General features: G+C 39.6%; 1 protein-coding gene across 5 annotated transcripts in view; it reads right to left on the bottom strand.

Moving 5' to 3' along the window:
- Nucleotides 1-3,114: 3,114 nt before the first annotated feature.
- Nucleotides 3,115-22,181, bottom strand: part of TBC1D8B (TBC1 domain family member 8B) — a 29,661-nt gene continuing 10,594 nt past the window's right edge. For 2 of the 5 annotated variants that reach the window (XM_042039948.1, XM_042039949.1), the window contains 18 exons: nt 21,415-21,640; nt 20,250-20,490; nt 18,970-19,177; nt 17,217-17,384; nt 16,212-16,361; nt 14,924-15,074; nt 14,479-14,693; nt 13,908-14,025; nt 12,906-13,191; nt 11,499-11,628; nt 7,910-8,008; nt 6,688-6,756; nt 6,266-6,506; nt 5,533-5,598; nt 5,334-5,417; nt 4,440-4,496; nt 4,022-4,119; nt 3,115-3,691 (listed from right to left, as the gene is read on the bottom strand). In XM_042039948.1, coding sequence (XP_041895882.1) covers nt 3,281-3,691; nt 4,022-4,119; nt 4,440-4,496; nt 5,334-5,417; nt 5,533-5,598; nt 6,266-6,506; nt 6,688-6,756; nt 7,910-8,008; nt 11,499-11,628; nt 12,906-13,191; nt 13,908-14,025; nt 14,479-14,693; nt 14,924-15,074; nt 16,212-16,361; nt 17,217-17,384; nt 18,970-19,177; nt 20,250-20,490; nt 21,415-21,640 — 3,018 coding nt within the window. In that variant the 3' untranslated portion in view covers nt 3,115-3,280. Of the gene's footprint in view, nt 3,692-4,021; nt 4,120-4,439; nt 4,497-5,333; nt 5,418-5,532; nt 5,599-6,265; nt 6,507-6,687; nt 6,757-7,909; nt 8,009-11,482; nt 11,629-12,905; nt 13,192-13,907; nt 14,026-14,478; nt 14,694-14,923; nt 15,075-16,211; nt 16,362-17,216; nt 17,385-18,969; nt 19,178-20,249; nt 20,491-21,414; nt 21,641-22,181 lie in introns of those variants that run through there. The other 3 variants (XR_006018048.1, XM_042039950.1, XR_006018049.1) reach the window with 3 other exon arrangements.

Genomic DNA, 22,181 nt, shown 5'->3' with positions numbered 1-22,181 from the left:
GAGCCACTGTCAGTGCTGTGGAGTCCCCGTGACACAGCTGCCGAGTCACAGGGGTGATGCTGCAGCAGGCACTGCAACTGTCAAACTGTACAAACAGCATCAGTAGTTGTAGCAATCTATAGCCTACCTACAACTGCCTATTTTGTACTGAATGATACACCTGCATTTATTTCCTATGACTGAACCTGAAAATAAAGGCGGAAAACTTCATGAAGACTTACAGAAAGAAAGTAACACAGATGAGTGAAGTGACACAACAGAAGTGCTTCCTGTTTGTGGGCACACCCAGCGCCCTCAGGTGATGTGATGGGAGTCTGGGGCCATCTTTGCATCACCAGCTTCACCTGACCAAGAAGCTGTATGGCACAGGGACCTCTGTCCCTGACTGTGCAGGGCTTTGAAGTCAAGGTATCACTCTTCAGGAATGAAGGCAGGGAACGAGCTGCTGTTGCTCTAGCAAATCCCAGGTAAACCTGCATCTATTTGTTAGCCAGCCTGTCTGGAATAGGGATGGAAGGAGCTGGAATAGGAAAGCAAAGGAAAGAAGCTAAACACTAACTCCAGAGTTACTCTGTCACAAGCAGAGCTCAACTTCTGGTGCACTGTGGTAGTAGCTCAGCAAACATACCTCTGGGTCACACTCCTTGGAAATCACTGGCACTTGCTACATCTACATCTCCCCAGAGGACCAGCCCATGCTCCAGAGGTTCCAACAGGAAGACCCTGCCAAGGTGGGCCATTGCCTGAATGCTGCCAGCCTGCTGGAAGTGACCTTGCTCCACCCTCCATCCTGCTGAGACTGGATGCCTGGTCACTGGGACTAGTCTTCCTGGATCAACCTGCAGGTGTATTACAGGAAGAATTTAAAGACACCACCCATTTTGGGAAAAAATATTAAAAAATTGAACAAAAAATCCATGCAGTTAATAAAAGTTAGTGTTCCCCTACATATCCTAACTTCTCACTTTAAATCTATTTTGATATATATATATATGCTGGTAATGTTTCTTTATACATAGACACAACATCTGACAAGAGCTTCTACCCACCTGGCAAAGGCTCTACAGTCTCTTGTGTGGGCACTGATAGAAAAGGGCATTGTAAAAACTGAGCACCTTTTTACAACCAGCTAACAACAGAAGGTTGTTGTACTTTGCAAGTTCCTTCACCACACTCTTCTGTACTTAGATATTCATATCTTGGCTCTTTCTCATTTAAAAAAAGTCTTTGAAATTTAAGACTTTCATATCTCTGTTACCTTGATTAGCAAACAGTTCACAGCTTTGACTACTTAACAATATAAACAATAAACAATATCTCTCATAAACCTCCAAAAGCTTTTGGGATGGGCAGCTGTATGTATTTTTGTGAGGCTCCATTAATTCATCATGGCTATTTGCAGTAGAATTACTCACTGATCAAACCTTATCTGAGTACATCCTGGACTAGAACAATAATATCATCTGCTTTGTATTTCTAAACAACTTTGTGAAAACAGTGAGTAAATACATTTTCAGAGAAGTAATACAGTGTGGCCCTATACAAATCCACTTAAATGGATAAATTAGTTTTTCTATTTTATACATAAAAATACAAATCAGCACTATATTGTATCAAGTGCAATTACTTTGTGAAGGCTTCTGAAAAAAACTTCCTCATTCTCTACATGTATGATAAAGCTTTTGGACTTCTTCAGTAAAACTTTATTTTACATTAATACCTGAGACTATCGGGGAGAGTATAAGACATAATTCATCAATTTAACACCAACTGCAATGATGGCATTTCACAAAGTGCCTGTAACACAAGTCAGAAATTCGTTTTATTCTTCATTCACACTAGTATTGCAAGAAAAGCCTCAGAAAGATACCATCCCCATTCTGCTTCTTTAAAAAAACATGCACAGTATAAAAATAATGCTGCTCTGCAGAAAAAGATTGTCATACAGGCTTTAGAAACAGACATTTTTATCTAGTTTAGCACAGACTCCCCACTTACTTTGCTATTGTTATTAAAATGCAAGCTCTTACCCTCCTCTGAATGCCTTCTAGCACCAGTTACCAAAGACTCAAAGTCAACATTTCTCAGCATTTACACTGGCAGAGCTTTCCTTCACAGGATCTCCACTATATCATATTTTCTATATTAAAAATTTCAAGTCAGATTCAAGGGGGTTTTCTTGTTGCCTTGAATCCTGACAGATGGAAAATATTACAGCAGCAATAATCCCGAGTGCTATAGAAAAGCAATAGTAATTACTGGGTTGAGATAGGGACTCAGGGTAGGCAAAGAAGCAACTGCAATCTGTCCCTGAGCAGCTCAATAGTCAGCATTCAGCTACAGTTGGCCTGTGCTTGGACTTTTCAAACACCAGCAAAAACTCTACATTTCATCAACATGCTCCTAAGAAGACAAGAATGGCTCCTCTTGCTACATAAAGTACAAACACCATGTGGTCAGACAGATTTAGCCACTGCTTTCCCTTGATTTCAAACAATCAATATTAGTTTTTGCATCCTTGTGCAGCCTGGATGAACAAATAAGCTTCTGTCCTTTTCACCTTTTTTTGTAGGAGGATTGGTATGAAAGTGGGAAAGAGACCTCTAGGCCAAGCTAGAAAAGCAGGCAACCAGTTTTTTGTTGCAAATACTGAGCCACGGGCTGGGAGAATGCAGTCTGCAAACTGCTGTGAGGGGCTGGAATCTGCTGGAGTCCAGACCCATGGGTAACATTAAAGCAGAGGAATAGAGAGCAGGGCAACTTCCTTCTCTAATCTCATGGTCTTGTGCTACCACAGCCTCTGTTCTTAGTCTTCACCCTGCTTTGACCCCAGTCCACATGCAAGTTTGTAAATAATTAATTACTGTGGAAGACAACCTCCAAGCTGTTGATACTCCTTTAAAGTGAAAATGGAAAAAAGTAATTCCTTTTATCACAGTAATACAAATGAACCTGGAGAACACTCACTCTAACAACAGTCATTCAGATAGGTTTGCAACAGGTACACACCCAGTATCTCCAAGCAATGTGGCATGTTTTAATAACATGGTAAAGACAGTTTATTATTCAGTCCCTTTTTTCGGAGTGAAACTTATGAACAATGCAAGAAAGTGATTGTGCTTCAAACTATTTTTATTTACATTACATACCAGTAATCTGATAATTAAAGCTAACTCTTCAAACTTCATTCCCCATGTAAACACCAGACTTGATTTCCATAGTTACGGCCTTCATTTGTAAGCATTTCATGTGATTAATTCAGAGTCAAAGGTAAAGACAATTACACTCTGGTTCTTGCTTTAAGCTGTAAATTTTTAGCACTCTCTATTTTAGCTTTTATGTCATGAGGTTTTTCAAAAAATCTCACAAAGGCTGGCTCATTTAATAAGGATGCCAGAATCTGTTCAAAGGCAAAAGACCATTCATGGTTCCCTCCCGAACTCTGTGCTCTACTGCCTTCAGTCTGCTCAAAGCTGCTTTCCTCCTGCCTTTCTCTGGGGACTCCAGCAGCCATCTCTGTATCAGCAAGTGGACTTTTGACAGGTGACATGGGACTCTGCAGTCTTCTGCCAACTTCTTCCATTTTCAGCAGGAGGCTGGTCACCACTGCGATAGCCCGATACAACAGCTCCTCCTCAGGATCCCCATGGAACAGATTGTAGAGAGTTTTTGAGAACTGGATAAACTGAGACTACAGAGAGATACAGAGGAGACTGTTCAGAGAAGAGCAACACAACTGTCTTGTTTCACTACCTGTTGTGCTCTCAGTCCAGTGCCTGCTGCTGCCAGGCACCTGGTGCAGCTGCTCTAATGACAGCATGGACCAGCTCTGAGAAACCTCTGTGTGTCTCAAAGTCCCTCTCTTCATACGTTACAGCAGTTTTAAAAAGCCACAGTCCAATGATTGATGTGAAGATTTGAAATTTAAGGGATCCTACAAATCCTTTAGAAATATTGTAACAAGACTTAAAGGGTAAACTTTCAAGATAAAATAGACTTAAATAAGAGACAGACCGTTTACCTGATTCATTCTTGGCAAATCCTTGATGTTTTCTTCTTTTTTAAGAAGTTCATCTTGCCATTGCTTCAGATATGCCTGAATATCAACCTTCCCCTTCCCTTTATGAAGGGGAAGAAGTGAAAAAAAAAAAAGTGAACAAACAAGAACTAAGAGCTTCCCACAAGAACTAAGAGATGATAAGCAAAAGAACTGGCATCTTCAGTGTCATTCCTTCTCAACAGAGTGGTGGGGCCAAGGACTACACAGGAGCAGAGTTTACACTGCCCTTTTGCTCCCACAACTACACTTACATAAGTGGAGAGAATGTTAGCAGCGCACTAAGGATGATGTTACTGAATATACTCTGTCAGCACACACTTTCCCAGCTCTACTCCCCCAAAAGACACAGTTACCAAATGTGCCACCAGGATTCTTTTACCTTTTTCTGGGCTGCTCTTCAAAGAATCACTTTCAAGACTATCCCCAACAGATGAAACTACAATTTAGGAGAAGAAACAAACAAACAAACAAGTTATTTATTTCAGAAAAGAGGACCAATGTTTCATTTCCCTTATCAAAAATTCCTTCCTTAAGGGGCAAGACCCTCAATGTTCTCAGCACAGATTAGGTAAAGAAGAAACCACATGGTAAAATTTGCATACTTTCTATAAAAATAGAAGCCAATGTGAGGCAGAAGATCACAAATGAAACTGCTATCAGTTATATCAAATAATCTTTGTAATGTTCATGGTCCATTACTTCAAGAGCAGCAGGAACAGTACCTATTTATTATCTACTTCGGGCAGATTTTAAAAACCAAAAGGGGATCTGTCTTCCCTATAAAAATCACACAGCTTCCAAGAGTATTTGAAACAGATTATTTTATCAACTCCATAAACTTACTAAACCTTTTTCAGGTTTGAATTTTGAAACACTTGCTTATGTGCCTCAAAGTAAGTATGGATTTGGTATTTTAATTCTTGAGGCAGAAAATACCATCCCTTTATGCCCAGGATGGAAAATTAAAACGACCATCACTTCAAAACCACAACAGGCTGCCTACAATGCTGAAAAATGCCAACCAAATACGCTCTGCTATTTCCATGTAAACACCTATGGCCTTTGAATTCAACCATCAGATGAGCTACCCACAAATTCCCCACAACTTTATTAAATTTTAACTATCTACAGAAGATCTTCACAGAGGATTCTGTTAACAGGGATATAATTTACTGGATTTACTAGTTTTCAGAAGAAATCCCCATTTTTCACAGGATAAGTAATAGATCCCTTCTCATATTCTGCAGGCAAAACCTCACACTCTGGAGCTTACCACTGAGTCGGCTGAAGTGGATCAGCTCTTCTTTTGAAAGATCATCCCCTTTGGAAGGGCTTAGATATTCTACTTCAGTAAAAGCTGCAATAAATGATTGAATAAAGTGGGTTTGTGGCAGCCAGGCATTACCAAAGCAGTAATAACAATGACAAAGACCAGAAACAGCTCTCCCCAAATGCCACTGCTTCTCACTTACCTGGAGGGATGTGCAACTTAAAAAGAAGCTTGAGTTTGTCAGTGAAGCTTCCATTATACATCGTATCTGTCAGGGGAAAGGACAGTCTATTCAACTGGACCAAACTTTAAAACACTTGTTTAACCTAAACAAATACAACCCAGGGAGGTTGGAACTGGACACCTGCCCTACCTTACAGGGAGTATAATCAGAGATTAATCTTAAGGAAAGCACTATCACCTGTGGTTGAGCCTGGGGTTAGCCTATGCTGAGGAAAGAACACTAATAATGTCTATGACTTACTAAAATAAAACCACAGCACCAAAGAAATACAGCACTAACATCTCCACATTTCCCTTACATTTTTGTTTCCTGAATAATACCACTTTGAAAACAAGATGAAAGGAACAGAGCAGTGAGCCAAGAAAGCTTTCAGTTCCCCAGAGATACAAGGCATTGGTCATCCTGCACAATCTGTGTATAAGATGACTTAGTATGAAGATTTATCATAAACCAAACAGGCTGGGCAATGAGATCAGACCATTCTAATTTTTTGATATTTTGATCGCCAAGCCATATTTAAATTTAATCTCCAAGAGGGGATTATTCTGTCTGTGATAAAAATCACACTATTTGACCCTGTGTTAAGAGACTAAGTCTCCTTAGCTCTCCATATCGTGTATGGAAGGTGACACACCGCAGGACTACTCCCAGGAGCCTCGTGAACGTGCTCATGTATGTGTTGTTGCCATACCAAGAACACAGGCAAATTGTTTGAAGTTTATAAGGCAGTGAGAGCCCTCATCCATCAGCCGGAATGTCCACAGGGCCAGGGAGTCCCTGTTGGCACAGTGTGACCAGGGGCTCAGGAGATGGCAGAGAACCCTGAACTGTTGGCAGTCAATGCGGTACTGGTCAAGGTAGGGCAGACTGGCATCGTGATGTTGCAGGACAGGACTATTTACACTCCAGTAACATGAAAGAAAGTGCTCCTTCTGCAAAGAAAGATAAAACATGAGGTTTAAGGAAACAACAAGTCTCTCCAGGGGAAAGATGTGAGGAGTTAACTACGTAATCAGATTTACAGCTGGCATGTAAAACATACATTGAGTCCAACCTTTATTTATTAAAGCCATTTCAAAGTCTGTTCAGTAAGTGAGGAAAATGGCACATTACCTTGAACAATTCATAAAGCTCTTCAAGATCACTAGGACTGAATTTTACTTCTTGAGACACAACACGTAGCTGAAACAAAATTAAGAAAAAATTAATTAATGGGTCTTCCCTCTTTGGAATAAGGCCATAAAATAAAATTATGGGAGACTTAACATTACATTAAGAGACACTGTTTGCATATTCCAGGTTTTGGCATGTTACAATTAGAAGTAAGAATAGCACTTCTTTTAAAAAGTAATCAGAAGATTATAGATTAAAAGAAATAATTTCTCAAAAAAAAGAAAAGCTTAAAGCTAGTCACGTTACTAACATACATGGAGCCTACACTATGAAACCCAGGAGATAAAACTCCTTAATATTTGCAATTATTTATAATGACGTAACATATAGCTTCCTTTAAATGGGCAAATGCATGTTCAGCTCTCAACAGTGAAGCTGAAACCTCATTTTTTTAAATTAAAAAATTGTTCACAGCTTTTTAAAACAAAGTTTGCTGTAAGACCAGCTTCCATCTTCACAATATATATGTTTTGTAAAATGAAATGCAACAATGCCATCTTAGCATAACCACCAGCATTCAGTTTCTGTTGCTACAAGCCACACTTACTACAGAAAGAAGCACTGGGTAGTGGACAGGCTAGTATTATCACCACCAGGTATTGGAAATGAGCCACTGAAAGAAAACAGGCAAACAAAGGAAGCTCCTCACAACCTCCACCTTCATTCATCAGTCTGAACTGAAAGGATGAGATAGGCAGATGGAAAGCTGCCACATTACCAGACATTCACACACATTACAGACAAAAAGCAACCCCTGTTGAATGCACTACAATAACCTCTTCAGTGCTGCTTCCCAGAGTAAAAATGCAGGTGCTTAATTATTTTACTGTACAGTGCTCTGTGCCTCTAAGAGAAATGCATTAACATCAGCAGATAGAAATATAGGTCAGCCTGTTCCAATCCACACAGAGTGCGAGAGGTATTCCAGCCTTTGGAAGTGGCTGGCGAAGGTGTTACTTGTAAGAAGACCAGAAGGTCATGCTGTGATTCACAGACTGAAAACATCACAGGCCAAGCCCTAGTTAACAGACACCCTGCAGACATGAGGGGGCTCAGTGTATAAAATAATATATTTGGCCCTGGAACTGTAGCTCTTCTCAGAACATTCCAAAAGGGAATGAATTTTATCAGAGAGAAGGCTGAACTCTTCCAAGTCACTCACCACATTCTGCTTGGTCGTGGCTTCCAAGGTCTGGATCACATAAAGCCTGTTCCTGCAGCGCAAGCTCTCCACATCCTCATAGCGAATATCACCGTATCTCTAAGAAGAAAAGCACCATTCCATTCAACTCTTGGGAGACACATCTAAACAGGTATTTTTGTCTTTCTTGCAGCTAAGCATAATATAGGCATGGACACAAAGGAAGTTCACAGAAACTCTGAGGAAAAAATAATTTATTAGAGCACTAACATTCTCCCTAACCAGTGTAACTCTCAAAAGGGTGTTTAAAAAGTGTTTCAGAGAGTGATGGAGAAAGAAGAAACTGAAGTAGTTCCCTTTGTGGGAAGACAAAGGAAGGGATTTTACTGTGTGTTGGCTCTATGCCCAACTCTACTATCACATGGTGACTACTACTGCAAGGCAGGAAAGTCTGAGATTTGCATGTTGTCAGGAATTGAAGTTCACTCTAGTGAAATTAAGAAATTACCTAAGTAATTTCTGAATCATTCCTAGCTACCTCTGTAATTTCTGAAGGACAGGATAGGTGTCTGAGCACTGGAGTAGAATAAATGCATTTACATTTAAGGAAAAGTGGGATAGGAGGCAAAAACTGGAAACAAATTATCAGAGAAATCATGGAACAAAATTATTAAACAATTAAAATCTAAACAGAAACCAGGAGATCAAAACAGGACAACATTCTTTATCAAGACCGTGCCAAATCAATTTAATTTCCTTCTATGAGGAAATTCAGTAGAAGTGAAACAGCAGATTCAACTTCTCTTCTGTAAGTTTTTTTGACACTTTTCAACAGCACAGGCAATCAGGAAGACACGGCCTAACCATGACCACCATGCACTGTGGGCAAAACTGTAACTAAAATTCTAGTAACAAACTTTGAGAACAAATGAGTGATAAACAACCAAACTACGCAGGACTTTCCAGAAGCTTTTCTGCAGTGTGTTTGTTTCCTTATCAGCAATGCCCTTTAAACAAGATATGAAAAACTGCAACACAGACAAGAGTCTGAGCACATTAACTTTGATGAAAGGTTAAAGGAACTGGTTGTATTAAATCTAGAAAAATAATAGATCTGGCAACTCCCTATTGGGAGAGCAATCTGTAGGACTCATTCTTGTAAATTAAGAGTCATGATGAGGCTGGACTCCAACTGAGCAGCCTGATCTAGCTGCTCCTGCTCACTGCAGGGGCATTGGATTAGATGGTCTTTAAAGGCCCCTGCCAACCCAAACTATTCTATAATTGATTCTATGACCAGACTTGAAAGGGTAAATGATGAACAACGACCTAATAGCAACAAGGAACTACAGAGAAAACCACAACCAACTCTCCTTGATAGCGCTTTATGAACATCCGAGAGAAATTATACTGGATATTTTCCCACATGGGCAGAGAAATCCTATAATGGACTAATGATTTTGCAGATTTTCTTTTGTTGAACTGTTTCAACAGCACTAGACTTTTTAAAGGATGATCTGGGTGAATGCTGGACAGGAAGCTGGACTGGATGACCTGTGGAGTTTCCTCCCAGAATTGTATTTCTATGTTCCTGTGGAGACCACTACCAGCATCCTTCTGGCTTGAAACAAAGTGGAAGCAGAGAGAAATTGCATTTCTGGATCATAACTCATTCACTGGTGTGGCTTCTGAGCACTAATATTGTGCAATGGCCGTAGTAAGAATATAAATACAATGTCTAAGGTAATTCTGAATTACTGTAATGTGATAAAACATTATAGTTTTCCATTCTCTAGGTAAACATGACTTCTTAATGCCTGATTAGACTGCCAAAGAATCTGCATTTGTGCCTGAGCCGAAGGCATGAAACTAAACTACATTTTAAATTCAACTCCATACCTTTTCACTTAAACTCATTTATCTTGTGAACACCTGTTCAAAACAACAGTATCACAGAAAGTATCTCTGTTCACTTCTCCGTAATTTGTAACCTATTTGCGGAATGACAACTCTACATTGCAGCAATCTTTCCATTTAGAAATTTGTTTTATTTCCACAGTGGTATGAAAATAAAACCCTTTACCAAACCACAACTGTATTAAAATTAACTGTCTGGTCAAAATGGGAAGCAGGAAATTGACTCTTAGTTTGTATGAGCAGTTCTCAAATATGAGACACTTGCCAGCACTGAAGAAGCTTAGTTTCAACTGAAGACAATATTTGCATATGAAAAAGGGCCTGTGAGATAGAAACTGGGATATGGGCCTAGGAACAGGGCTGTCAGCTTGGAAGTGGAAAGCTCAGGTTCAAAGATCTGCCCAAAACAATGTTCAAAAGCCATACCAAACCAGAGACTACTGCTTTGGTGCGGTCTCCTGCAGAAGAAAGTGAATTTTTGTTTTACAGTCATGATTCCATCTCTGTGAAAGCTTCAACTTACACTTCTGAATGCAATATACAGCACTTCATTATTTACTGTCTCTGGTCTCTATTCTGCATGTATTCATCCTCACTTTGAGTTCTCATCATGACAAGGAAGACCCATAATACCTTGCAACTTTGTTTTCAAGAATCATAAGGCATTTTCCAAACATGTTTCTTCAGTGTAACGTTCTTGTAAAACAATACTATAGCAGAATACACTTTTGTATGATTAGCCCAGTGCCATAGACAGTTCCAAGAGAAACTGAGTTTCTGATTCTTGTCATTGTTCACCCCATTGAAAGTAACACCCTCTTCTCAGAAAAAGATCAAAGAAGACAGTTTCTAAATTGTACAAATTACAGTTAGTTAATCTTCTCTGAGTCAAGGTCAGGACATCTTTTCAAGAGATGCACTGTGGATTTTTTATTAGAAACATGACTGAGAATCAGAAAACAAAAGAACTATCACACAGATAAAAGAAACCAGTTAACAGAAAAAGCAAAATATGAACATATATTTTCTCTCAGCTTGCCTTCTGGTGAGCTGAGCAAAAACCTATCTACAAATAGATTAATACCCTGACTCACATCATGGCAAGCGAAAAAAATGTCTGATGAAAATCTGGGGACAAAAAGGAGAAGCTAGATGTATTTCCTCCCCAGTGCAGAGCTCCAAAGCTTAACAACGCAGAAAGTAAACTTGCAAATTGAAAGAAAGTACTAAAAGAATATAGCTGGTCTTCCTCACCCATACCATAAACTACTCAAGTACATAGTTTCCCATATACACTGTTATGTCAAAAGTTACCAGTCTCTGCAATGCACAATAATCAGTCTCAAAGTAGTATAACACAAAGGCTGTTCCTGCTGTGTTTTGTCACTTAGTTAACATCCTAATAATGCAAATGAGGGATGGTAATACATGACCTGCAGTGAATCTAGGGAACTCCACTCAGGATAGACTAGAAAGACCTTCTCAGCAGTTAAAAACCCAAAACAACAGAAAAGCAAACCTATCCCATAACCTCTAAGTTTTTCAGTGAGGCTCAACAAAACGCAGAGCCAAATTTCTACCAATCCAGACAGATTTTCTTCCCTAGTTTGTACAATGCAACTGTACTATTTTGAATTAGTCCATGAAACAAACACTGCACAGGATGCAAAAACATACCCACAAGAACACATACTTCATTTGACTCTCGGATCAGGTCAGTGATGTCCACTTTTGGATGGTCACTCTTTGTATCACTGAGGTTGGAGCCTTGCTGCACAGCTGGAGGCAAAGGACTGTCTTTGTTAGTGACACTGTCAAAAAATCTGCACAAAGCAAACACATGAGAAATCAGCAAGAACCAGTTTATCCCAATAAAACAACAGCATTGGCATCTACTGAAGTGTGCAGAGAATGGGAAAAAGCAAAGAATATCAGAGTCAGTAGCACAAATGTGCCGTAATACCAACAAAGATACACAAACATGGGAACTGCCCACCCAGAGAAGGCTGTAGAGCTTCTAGCATTGGGAATTTTTAAGACTGAGCTTATGTGACCTAGTGCTAGCAGTAACCCCCTTTTGAGCGGGAAGTTAAACCAGACCCTTTCCAAGGTCCCTTCCACTTGGCATTCCCGTGGTTTTCTAATCCATATAGCAAGGTTGTACTAAGTGGGACAGAGAAAAATCCTTGTCCTGAACTGTGAACAAGACAATCCTAATTCCCCCAGATGTATAAGCCAAAGACATGCCTGATCTGTACCTGCTTATCACACCTACATAACCAACCTACATAGACCCAGTGGGGAGGCCAGATTTTACAATAAACACCAGACTGCATGATCTCATAACAAAAATTACATTTTCCTCAATAATTCTGTAGCTCCTACCCCATTCAAACATGTAAAACATGCATGCAACATGTAAAAGCCTCACTGAACAGAAATTTTTCTTATCAGTTCTTAACAGTTATAACTCGTTAACTCCTATAGCACAGTAATTTTGCTGTTTTAATACTCCATGATACACAACCACAACATCCACAGGAGAATTTAGTTAGTCAAGAAAAAACTGTGCAAGTTTTGTTTGCAGTACATCAGTTTAAAGTGCACTTCATATTGCCAATATAGAACAAACATCTCATCATGATTGAACTCACCGCATTTTTTTGGTCTTATTTCTGTTTTAAGCCATTAATAGCAGAGGATTCAGCAGCCTAAACTACAAGAACTGAGCTAAAGAATTTGCTGCAAGTTGACGCCTGAACTCTCTGGGACAGTCATAATGTGCTTTTGATCATCTCATCATTAGGAAAGATGCCTTCTATACATGATATAAATTCAAGGTAAAAAGTACATTGCTTTTTCTTTAAAATTCACAAAATAGTTTTGGTTTTAGAAGAACTTGAATGTAAGGTGGGATTTTCAGAGGATCCAGGCCCACTTTCCAGCCACCTCTTCCAGAATTTCAGCCTGAGATGAACACTAATTCCTTTGAAGCCTTTGGAAGTCTTGGCTAGCTGTCTTCTCAGTTACCTCAGAATGACTTACCTATATGCAATTATAGAGCTGCTACGTAACCTGAAAGAGTAAGTTACACTGATACCTGTTGAGAACAGTGACTGCTTCCGCATCATCCTTACAAGTGAGCAACTTCTCCATGTTGTATTCCAGCACTGCAAGGCCCAGCTGCAAGATTGCCTTTATTCCATCATAGAAGAAACAGTCCACCACATTGACTGCACTTTCAATTGGCAGCACACTGATAAAAAGGGTAAGGAACCAGGAGAGAGAGACCGAGGAGAAAAAAGTCATGTCCGTCATGTGGTCTGTCAACTGAGGCAGATGAACCCTGATGAGCTCCTCAAACACTGCCTGATCTACCAAGGCACCTGCAGGGAAAGGATAACAAAACCACCACCCAAATCTTAATACAGAGAAACACACTTTTCTCAGAGCACCAGCCAGAAACAAAGTTCCTGTCCTAGTGCTGCTTTGTTGTACAAGCACACACAGGCCCAGCTGCACGGAACCATTGGCTCCTTTCCCCGTGCTGGGAGCTGTGCTCTCCATGCATGGGGCCAGAGCCTTAGGCATGCTTGAAGTGTGCTGGCGCTTTGGTAAGTGCATGGCTGCTTCCAGTGACTCTCCTAACAGCCAATACACTCCCTCTGCAACAGGAGAGAAACTTCACACCCCATTTTCTTCTAGCATATACACCTTTAAGAACTGCATATGAGATCTAAGTCTAAGTCTGGACCTGGAGTAACTCCTTTTCTTTTATCTAAACTGGCTAAGTTTCAAATAAATAGTAGGAATTGCAGTTATAATTCCGAAAGAACAGTATAATAGTGTAACTGACTATTTCCTCAGTAGTTATGCCTAGAATACTGACAACATCTGAAAATCACATCCACGCTTATTTAGGGAGGAGTCATGGGATGTTCTCTGAAACCTCCATTTTCTACCCAACAATACCAAACCAAATGCAATGATTTCTCTCCACAGGTCAGTCTTCAGCTCACTTCTTACATTTGTTCTTAACCATGGACATTCAGTATAGATAGACATTCAATTCAAGATAGATAAAAAGGCAGATGGATGCTACCAATGATTCGGCGATTGAAATAGTCAGGGAGCATCCTCTCACACACAGCAACCAAAAGCCAGAATGCCTCCTCCTCTTTAGCATACAGCAGAAGCACTGATGTCAGAATATTCATTGCCTGCAACATTCAAACAGGAAAGGAAACATTTCAGAGAAAAGATGGTGAAAACACAACTGGTGCTATTTCTTAGAACTTGTATTTCTGAAAGCACTTTACAGCAGATTTTTAAAGTGCTGGGATAACCTACAGCCATGTCCAGGACAAGAGTTTTACTTCTATGTTATTAAATAAATAGGAGAGTATTTAAAGTACATAAAAATATTTTTTTGTGCTATATGTCTAGTTGGAATGCAAATGCATATATGAAGTGGACATGACAGCACTTATAAACTAATTCAAGTACAATGTAAAAGCCCATTTTACACAATGGCATGAAATAAGCAAAGTAAGTGAACCACTAAGCAAGAAACTATTCCACAATTCTGTGACAGATTTTATGAGGTGCTACCATACTGCCATCATGAGCTAATATTTCAACAACCAACACTGAGACTCTCAAAACTGCTGTACCTGACAATATCCAATTTGTGGATTCCTGTATGCATAAGCTGTAAGAACTCTCCTGAGTGCAGAAATTCCTGTGTCACTTTGAAAAGCAGGATGCTCAGGTAAGGAGCGACGTAAATCTCGTTCAATTTCATCAGTAGCCAAAGTGCATGTTCCTAAGGACTTTTCCACCAACTCAGTGTAATAACCAGGATTGGATGCCATATCATTTACAGCACCTGCCAATACATTGCATTGCACACTATTAGAGGACAACAGCACAGCAGTTATTTGATTGCTCGCAATTTGTATAAAAGTTTTGGTGACTACTGAGGTACTTCATGAATCTCCAGATATTACTGAAGTAATGTGGCAGAGTTAATTCTACTGAAATTAATGGAATCACTCTGCAATGAAAATTGCCAATGATGACTCCCAAAATAAATCAATTACACTTGTTATGCAATACCTGAGAAGAGTAGCCAAAGTTCTCCTCTTAATGCCTCTGGGATGCCTCTTACAACTAGGTCTCGAGTCTTCTTTGTTCGAAACATACTGACCCCATGGCCCCGTTCCGCAAACAGGATGTTCCACGATTGTTCCTTCATTTTTTCTTTCAACTACAAAAGGCAGAAGATAACAAGCATTAAGTATACTGGTAGATTCTCCCCAGGTTTCAGAGAACAAAAGTAAATTTTGCTCCCTGTTATATTCATGTAAATTGGAAACTGCAGCGTTGGCATCCGTATTGATGTGTGAAATGAATGCTGAAGCAAATCAGAGCAAAATCCAGCCTATGCAGGGCACAAATTTAGCATAAAATGCCATCTCATACATGACCTACTAGTCTTTAAAGTAGGTTTATACCAGATGAGACAGAAGGTAGATCTAATCCAGTATCCCATCTGGCAGAAACCAACAAGTGCCACAGCACAGGAAGGTCAAACGGACATTTCTCTGAAGCAAAGCAATTGCTGATTGGGTGCCCCAGCTCACGTGAGGCTCCAGGGCTGAGACAAGGTGAATGTCACCACTACAGCTTCTGTGCATGCAGCACTAAGATTTAACGTTGTTAAAGCAATTAACGGTGCTGAAAGGAAAAGTAGATTTTGTCCACTTTTGTTCAACATACTATAAAAAGCAGGACTTAAAAATCTGGACCCCCTTTTGTCCTGCCCAAAGGATATTTATTTTCTGGTATTTCTAGTATAAAAAATTTTGCATCTTAATTTACCCAGTTCTGCTGAAAGACTTACTTTGAAATGAAACCTGTCTTCTTGCACATACTATGGAGAAGCAAAAATTGGATGTTCTGCTGCAAAAGCAACTACATTAATATTCTCCAAAGCATAACTTTGTTAGACAGTGGTGCAGAAGAATGAAACAAGGAAGAAGTTAAGTCAATTTCTTATAACACTTTCCTTGCTCCCAAAGAGTTTGTAGTGACTTTGTATCTTTAAAACTCAGATAGACGTGCAACATGTTCACTATCATAAAACAAGCAGCCAACTCTTCCCTGAGGGGTGGAAAAGCAGGAGAAATTAACTCCACGAAGATAAGGCATATCATTATTAAACAAGACGAGCAGAAAATTGAATGGAGCCATGAAGAAGCACCCTGTGGACTCCAAATACAGAAAATGCAGATGAAAGAAGGCTGGCAAAGACCCAGAGGAAATCAGCAGCCTGGCTGGAATTCATTTTGATTCTGTCCTTTCCAATTCAATTCCAATTACTATTGGCCATTTTATCCCTTACCATTTTAGAGTCAAGGTTTTCAGCATCCTGAGGATGGTAGACAGTCATTAGTGCTTCTGTACTGACAGTTTTGCTGTTATCTCTCTGGCCCATCTTTGACTGTCCTGCACCAAAATCCTTTGGACTGTCAGTGGCAGAACCAGTTGCAACCTTGAAAAAAATGTAACAGTGGTATTCATAAGTAACAAATAATCCTCCAAGAAGTAGCATTGATACCAGACCATCATTGTTTACTATACTAAGTTACAGGTACCAAATACAGGCTTCTAAAATAAATGAAAAACAGCAATCCCTGCTCTGCACAGCTAGGCTTTCAGGAGGCCTCACTTGGGGGAAAAAAAAAAGCCATCTCTTGAGCAAAAAAACAAAATTATGAAAGGACAAATATTTGTAATGAAAACTGAGAATACGAGGATAGGAAGGCTTTGTTACAGCGGGGATTACTGCAACAAGCATATATCAAACCAGGAGTCCCGTAGAAATGAAGTATATATGGACAGATTCGTGGTAGATGTTTCAGAGAGATGTTTATTTCTCCAGCCGCATGGCCGGGGCTCAGCTCAGGAACTCCGCAGTCACGGGACCCCAGGGTCCTTGGCCACACCGCGGAACACAAACCAACCAATGGGAAATGAGACTGACCAGGGGCAGGGAAACCCTGTGCCTCCCCCCCAGGGCCCCTCTCCCAGGGCTCCATGGCAGGGGGGAGACCCCAACAAGGCTTGACCATCCATCACCACCAAAAAAACCCCATGCATACAATGAACTATACAGAAAACCTGAGAGCACTGGAAAACCAGCATTAGAGCTGGAGTTGTTTTTCAAAACCTGAAGAAAAGCAAGGTAAAAGAACCCAAACCATAATGCATTCACAGGAGTATCATTGTTTAACCCATTTTGTTTCACATGAGTACAGTCATTTATCTTTCCAAACTTTAAAACCAGAGGTACATGACTTATTCCTATGAACAAATTCTAAGAAGTTAGAATAGCCAGAGCAGTTACCTCAGTACTTATGATGTGTTGTGGACTTGCAGTTGCATTGCATTTCATTCTGAGCTTTGTCACAAGCAGTTCAAAATCTCTCACCTCCGTGAAACGAAAAGCTGTTTTCCCTTTGGTACTAATGCTGACTCCTCTGTTGGCTGGATCTGCCTTATCCACCCCTGTGACCTATGGAAACCAAGGACACATAAATTAAGCAAGAAATTTTACCTGCTTACTTATAAAAGAGAAAACCTGTTAAGAATACATGTGTAAGTGAAACAGGCAGACTTGGTAATACAAGTATAAGTTGAAAGCTCAATTGCCTGTAGCTATTTTAGCAAAAGGCCCTAAGTATTATGCAATAGATTTTTGACAGAGTACCAGAAATCTTCGAAAAGGTTTTCCCAGCTGTGAGTACTCAGCTTATTTGAAAACCTTGTCTCCTTCTACCCACTGAAGCTGTTGCTTTTTTTTTCTTACCATCCAAAAGCAGAGAAAACATGACTTCTGTAAGTAATCAAATGAAACAAGTTTTACAAGACTGAATTTCCACTGAGAATGCCCTGTCAAAACAGCTGTCATAACACATGACAGCTGGAGCTGACTTTAATTGCCATGATGGAACAGTTACAGATTAGAGCAGTTAAAACACTTTAATCATGCAAGTACAAGCGTGACAATCATGAGGATCTAGACTGGCATTGCTGATGCATTCACATGGTTAAAGGTAAAGAATGGAAAACCTCTGAGGACATTGTTACAGGTAAAGAAGGAAACACCACTGAAATGAGGTAACTGCAGTACTGTAGAACAAATAGTGAGGGCCCGACAGTCCATAAGAATAAATTTAGAGCCAGCTCCTTTAACACAGCCTCTTACGTTGTGGAAGTCTCTAGTGGTTGCAGCACTACTTATAGATAATCAAATAAATTGTTTTATGTAGGTGGAGAACACTAAGTGTATTGCTGAAATTAGTACAGCTCACCCCCTATGCCAGGTGTTAGGCAGTGAATACACAGAGCATGTAAAGCAATTACAGAGCAAGGTTTATTTGTGGGCTATTGTAAAATGTGTCTGGTGTTGAGGAAAAGCTTTTAACACTGGAAGACTGAAATGTGGCAATGTCCCAGATCACATGAAGTCAAGACAGGAATGGAGAGGCTTGGCTGTTTTTTCCCAGAAGTTATTCTGCAGTCTACTATAGTACTCTATAGAAATTCCAATGCTGTGTCCTTTGCTATATGGTCCTTACTCTGTCCTTATAGTCTGTTGAGATTATCAGCTGTAATGGCATTGCTACTTGCTCACTTGCCAACAGGATTTTGCTACACTTTTGAACAGACAGCACTGCTCAACTGCTGCAAAAAAAATGCCCTACTGAGCTAAGAACATGGCAGTGATTATTAATCTTCAAAATCCTTTACGTGCTACAATCCTTTACTTCTTATCTTGAGAATGTCTCATTAACTCACCTTCAAGGACTAAGCAAAAGCTTTTTAATTAAAAAAAAAAATATTAAAACATTTGGATTCTGTACCAAGCTACAGAAATTAAGAGTATATAGAAAAGGGAAAGAAGGTAGAGAAACAAATCTGACACATGAAAGCAGTTCTGAAAACCTACAAACAGAATTCCTACATGCAGTATCCAGGGTAGGGGGAAATACATGACATCACAAAGTAAAGAGGTCCTAATGAAAATCTGCTAAACTGACATAAAACCACACAAGTGCAAAACTGCTGGTATAACTGACTCTGGTAGTTTGCATTACCTCTCTCAATGGAATGATTACACTGCACAGGCTGCCATCCTGGCTAGCAAAGCAGATGTAGTTTTCTGAAATGCACATTTTCCCATGGGTGTTGTAATGACTGAAAGGAACCCATAAGAAGCACTCATGAACTTCCTTCAAGGACTCTTCTTTAGGTAGCCTGAAGAATGCACTAAACTGCTCACTGTGGGCACGGCTCTCCAGGCCTCTGGATTAAAAATAAAACAAATAGGAAGGAAAGACAAAAGAAAAATTAAGTAAGTTTTAAATGTCTTTACAAAAACAAAAGTCAAAAATATCTTAGGAAGACCATAAATCATCATGCTCTCCTCTCCCATAATCTATGGGGTCAGTCTGGAGGGTTCAATGTTTTTCTTGAAGAGGCAACAAACGGCAGGACCACACCTACCTGTACATGCACTTAACAAAATATTTGAGTACGTCACTAAACAAGACCAGATTCAGTAATGTTCTTACACAGGTGAGCACTACAGGGCCTACAGGTAGTGCACAAATATACTAATAGTATAATGTGCTCTGTTTCCCCATACATCAGAATAATCCATTTAAAAATAAAACAGGTTTTGGCTTGACAGAGGATTAATTAGCTAGAAATGTAGCACATGTTGTAAACATCTGCCATGGGCTAATTTTTCCCAGATAACTGCAGCCAGAAACAATGTTTTGGTTGTAGACCAGTATCCCTCTCCAGCATTGCTACCAAACTGAGGGATCAAAGGAAAAGGAAGGATCTTAATCATTAAGATACTGATATTCATGTCTTTCCCACCACCCAAAATAATATTTTACTTCAGGAAAGCCATGCACCCACCTGCAACTCATTGGTTTTATCACTCACCTCCAGGGACTTTCAGAAATGCCATGCAGTTATCATTTACACATATTTATTAGATGATTTCTTCCCCACCTTATCCTTCTTCATCAGGTATCTCTGGAGACACTGTAGCTCTAATCTGAATTTTCTAATCCTAAATGCTGCTAGAACACCTTTTCAAAATTCAAACTAACACAAACCCTTTAGTTAGAAGACCAGCTCTGAAGATTTGATTACCTCCTGCCTTCATACAGACTTTGGATCCTGCCCAGTAACAAAAAATTACAATGCCTCGCATGGCTTTGGTCCAACACTTTAATGAGACCCTTGGTTAAGACAACACAGCTTTGCTGATATTTACTATCTCTTTGAGACAAGGATTCTCCTTCTCTTTGCCTAAACAAATACTGGGTGCACAACAGATAAACTATAAGTAATACATTACCTCTTGGTGATCTGCAGGGGGTCATGAAGGACTGGATCATTCTCAAATGTCTCCTTGTCAAAAAGTCTTCTAACTGCATAGTTTGCCAGCTGCTCCATGAGAAGGAATGTTTCACTAATATGCAAAAACATGGAAAAATAATGATCTTCCCCATGGGAGCACACATGAATGCTCTCTGTCAGAATCACATTGGAAGTTTTCTCAAGTTTTGATATTTCATCCCAGGAGATAATAAGTTTTACTGAAAATAAAAATATAAGGACATGTGAGTCACTTCTCAGTATCTGCTTGTGTTAAAGAAAGAAATGCAGTGGTAGCAGCACTAATAAAATATAATTAAGAAACACAGTCAAATGATAACACACTTGAAAAGGACTACAAACTAATAAGCACAAAACGCATTCTCTTCACATTTCCTAAAAAATAGTTCCATTTGAAAGAATTTTACTGAAAAACATTAAAAGACACACCATGTATGACAACACAAGTCTACATCATCTTTTTCTTGCTCTTATGTGAAACTGCAAACAGCAAACAAACACCATCATACAAGCCAACCCCCTTCAACAGCTCACCAATAGGGCTTCTTAAATTAAATCCATCATGTATTGGCATGTAGAGGAACTGTGCCCTTTAGCCATGGCATTTCTCAACACAGATCAAAGTAAGCTTTGAAAGGATCCTACTTTCTATATGTTTTCCATTTTTCACATAAGTACAGTTATAATACACATTATTAGAGGCATTTGTTTGGGCATTTCAAACTAATGTTACACCGGGAAAAAAAAAGTCATGTGCAATTATCACCAGTGTGTAGTGCACCCATGTGAAATATTAAGCCTGTGTGTGAAGAAATAACTGTAATCTTCACAAAGTTAATAATGCAGCATGAACTAAAGATGGACAATTTTTAGCTACAATCAACTTCTGGAAGTCTGCCTTCTCTCTGAAGCTTGAATGAAGGAAGCATAATAATGGATATTGTGTAGTATGTTACACAAATGTATGCATTTCCATAAATCATGTTGGCAGTTTTAGCTCATCTCTGTTGACATCTGCCCACATGACAAAATAGCTCCTTTAACACATAGGAAGAATTCCTCCTAATCTGAAAGATAAGCAGTGAAGCATGAAGAGACTCATCTTAGCATCAAGGTTTACTTACTTTCTGCTCCAAGCAAAAATGAGTAGAAGCTAAGGAAGTTGGTACTAAGATAGAGCCATCCTTGACAGGGCACTCTGCCCTTCCAGTAACTGCACGAGTAGTAGGTAATCAACTTCTCCTGCTCCGGTAATCCAAAACACTTTTCAAACTTCATAAGACCTTCACGAAACTTCTCAGGATCATCTTCTTTTACAAAAGAACCTTTTCCCTCTTCAGCAATCAAACCCTACAGCAAAAAATCACATTACTTTATGTATGTGTCCATGTGGGTGGGTGTCATATATTCACCTGCATGCACACAGTACAGCATTCTCCCAACAGGAGAATAAGTTTTAGAAGGGGAAGAATAGTCTGAGGATCAAATCACAAATCACAAGTAAAATGTGCTATTTCAGACTCATCCACCAAGTCTCCCACACAGCTTAGGCAAGACACACATTCCTGTGTCTCCTCTTCTGAAACAGACATATTTTCCTCACTTAATCCCAGGAGTTCCTAGGCTAAATATTTAGCACATATAGAGTGAACAAAAATAGACCATATGCTTCCCAGGCACTGTTAAAATTATTGTGAAAAAATTTATCAACAGTTTTAGACCACTGTCTAAAGGCATTTGATGTAGCATTTACCAAGCGGAGTTTGTGTCAAACAACCTTACTTAGTTGTGGGGCAGAGAAACAGACACAATGGCCCATGTTAAAGTTAACAGTCACATACTACACAATCAGAACAGGCAGCACTAGCATGCTGTCCTTGGATATTCTACA

The sequence above is a fragment of the Corvus kubaryi genome, unplaced genomic scaffold (genome assembly GCF_017639235.1).
Source record: "Corvus kubaryi isolate FWS band 111438036 unplaced genomic scaffold, C.kubaryi_AGA036_p1.0 37395, whole genome shotgun sequence".
Classification (NCBI taxonomy): Eukaryota; Metazoa; Chordata; class Aves; order Passeriformes; family Corvidae; genus Corvus; species Corvus kubaryi.
Note: the sequence above shows the minus strand (reverse complement) of the source record. Positions and strands in the feature narration are given on the sequence as shown.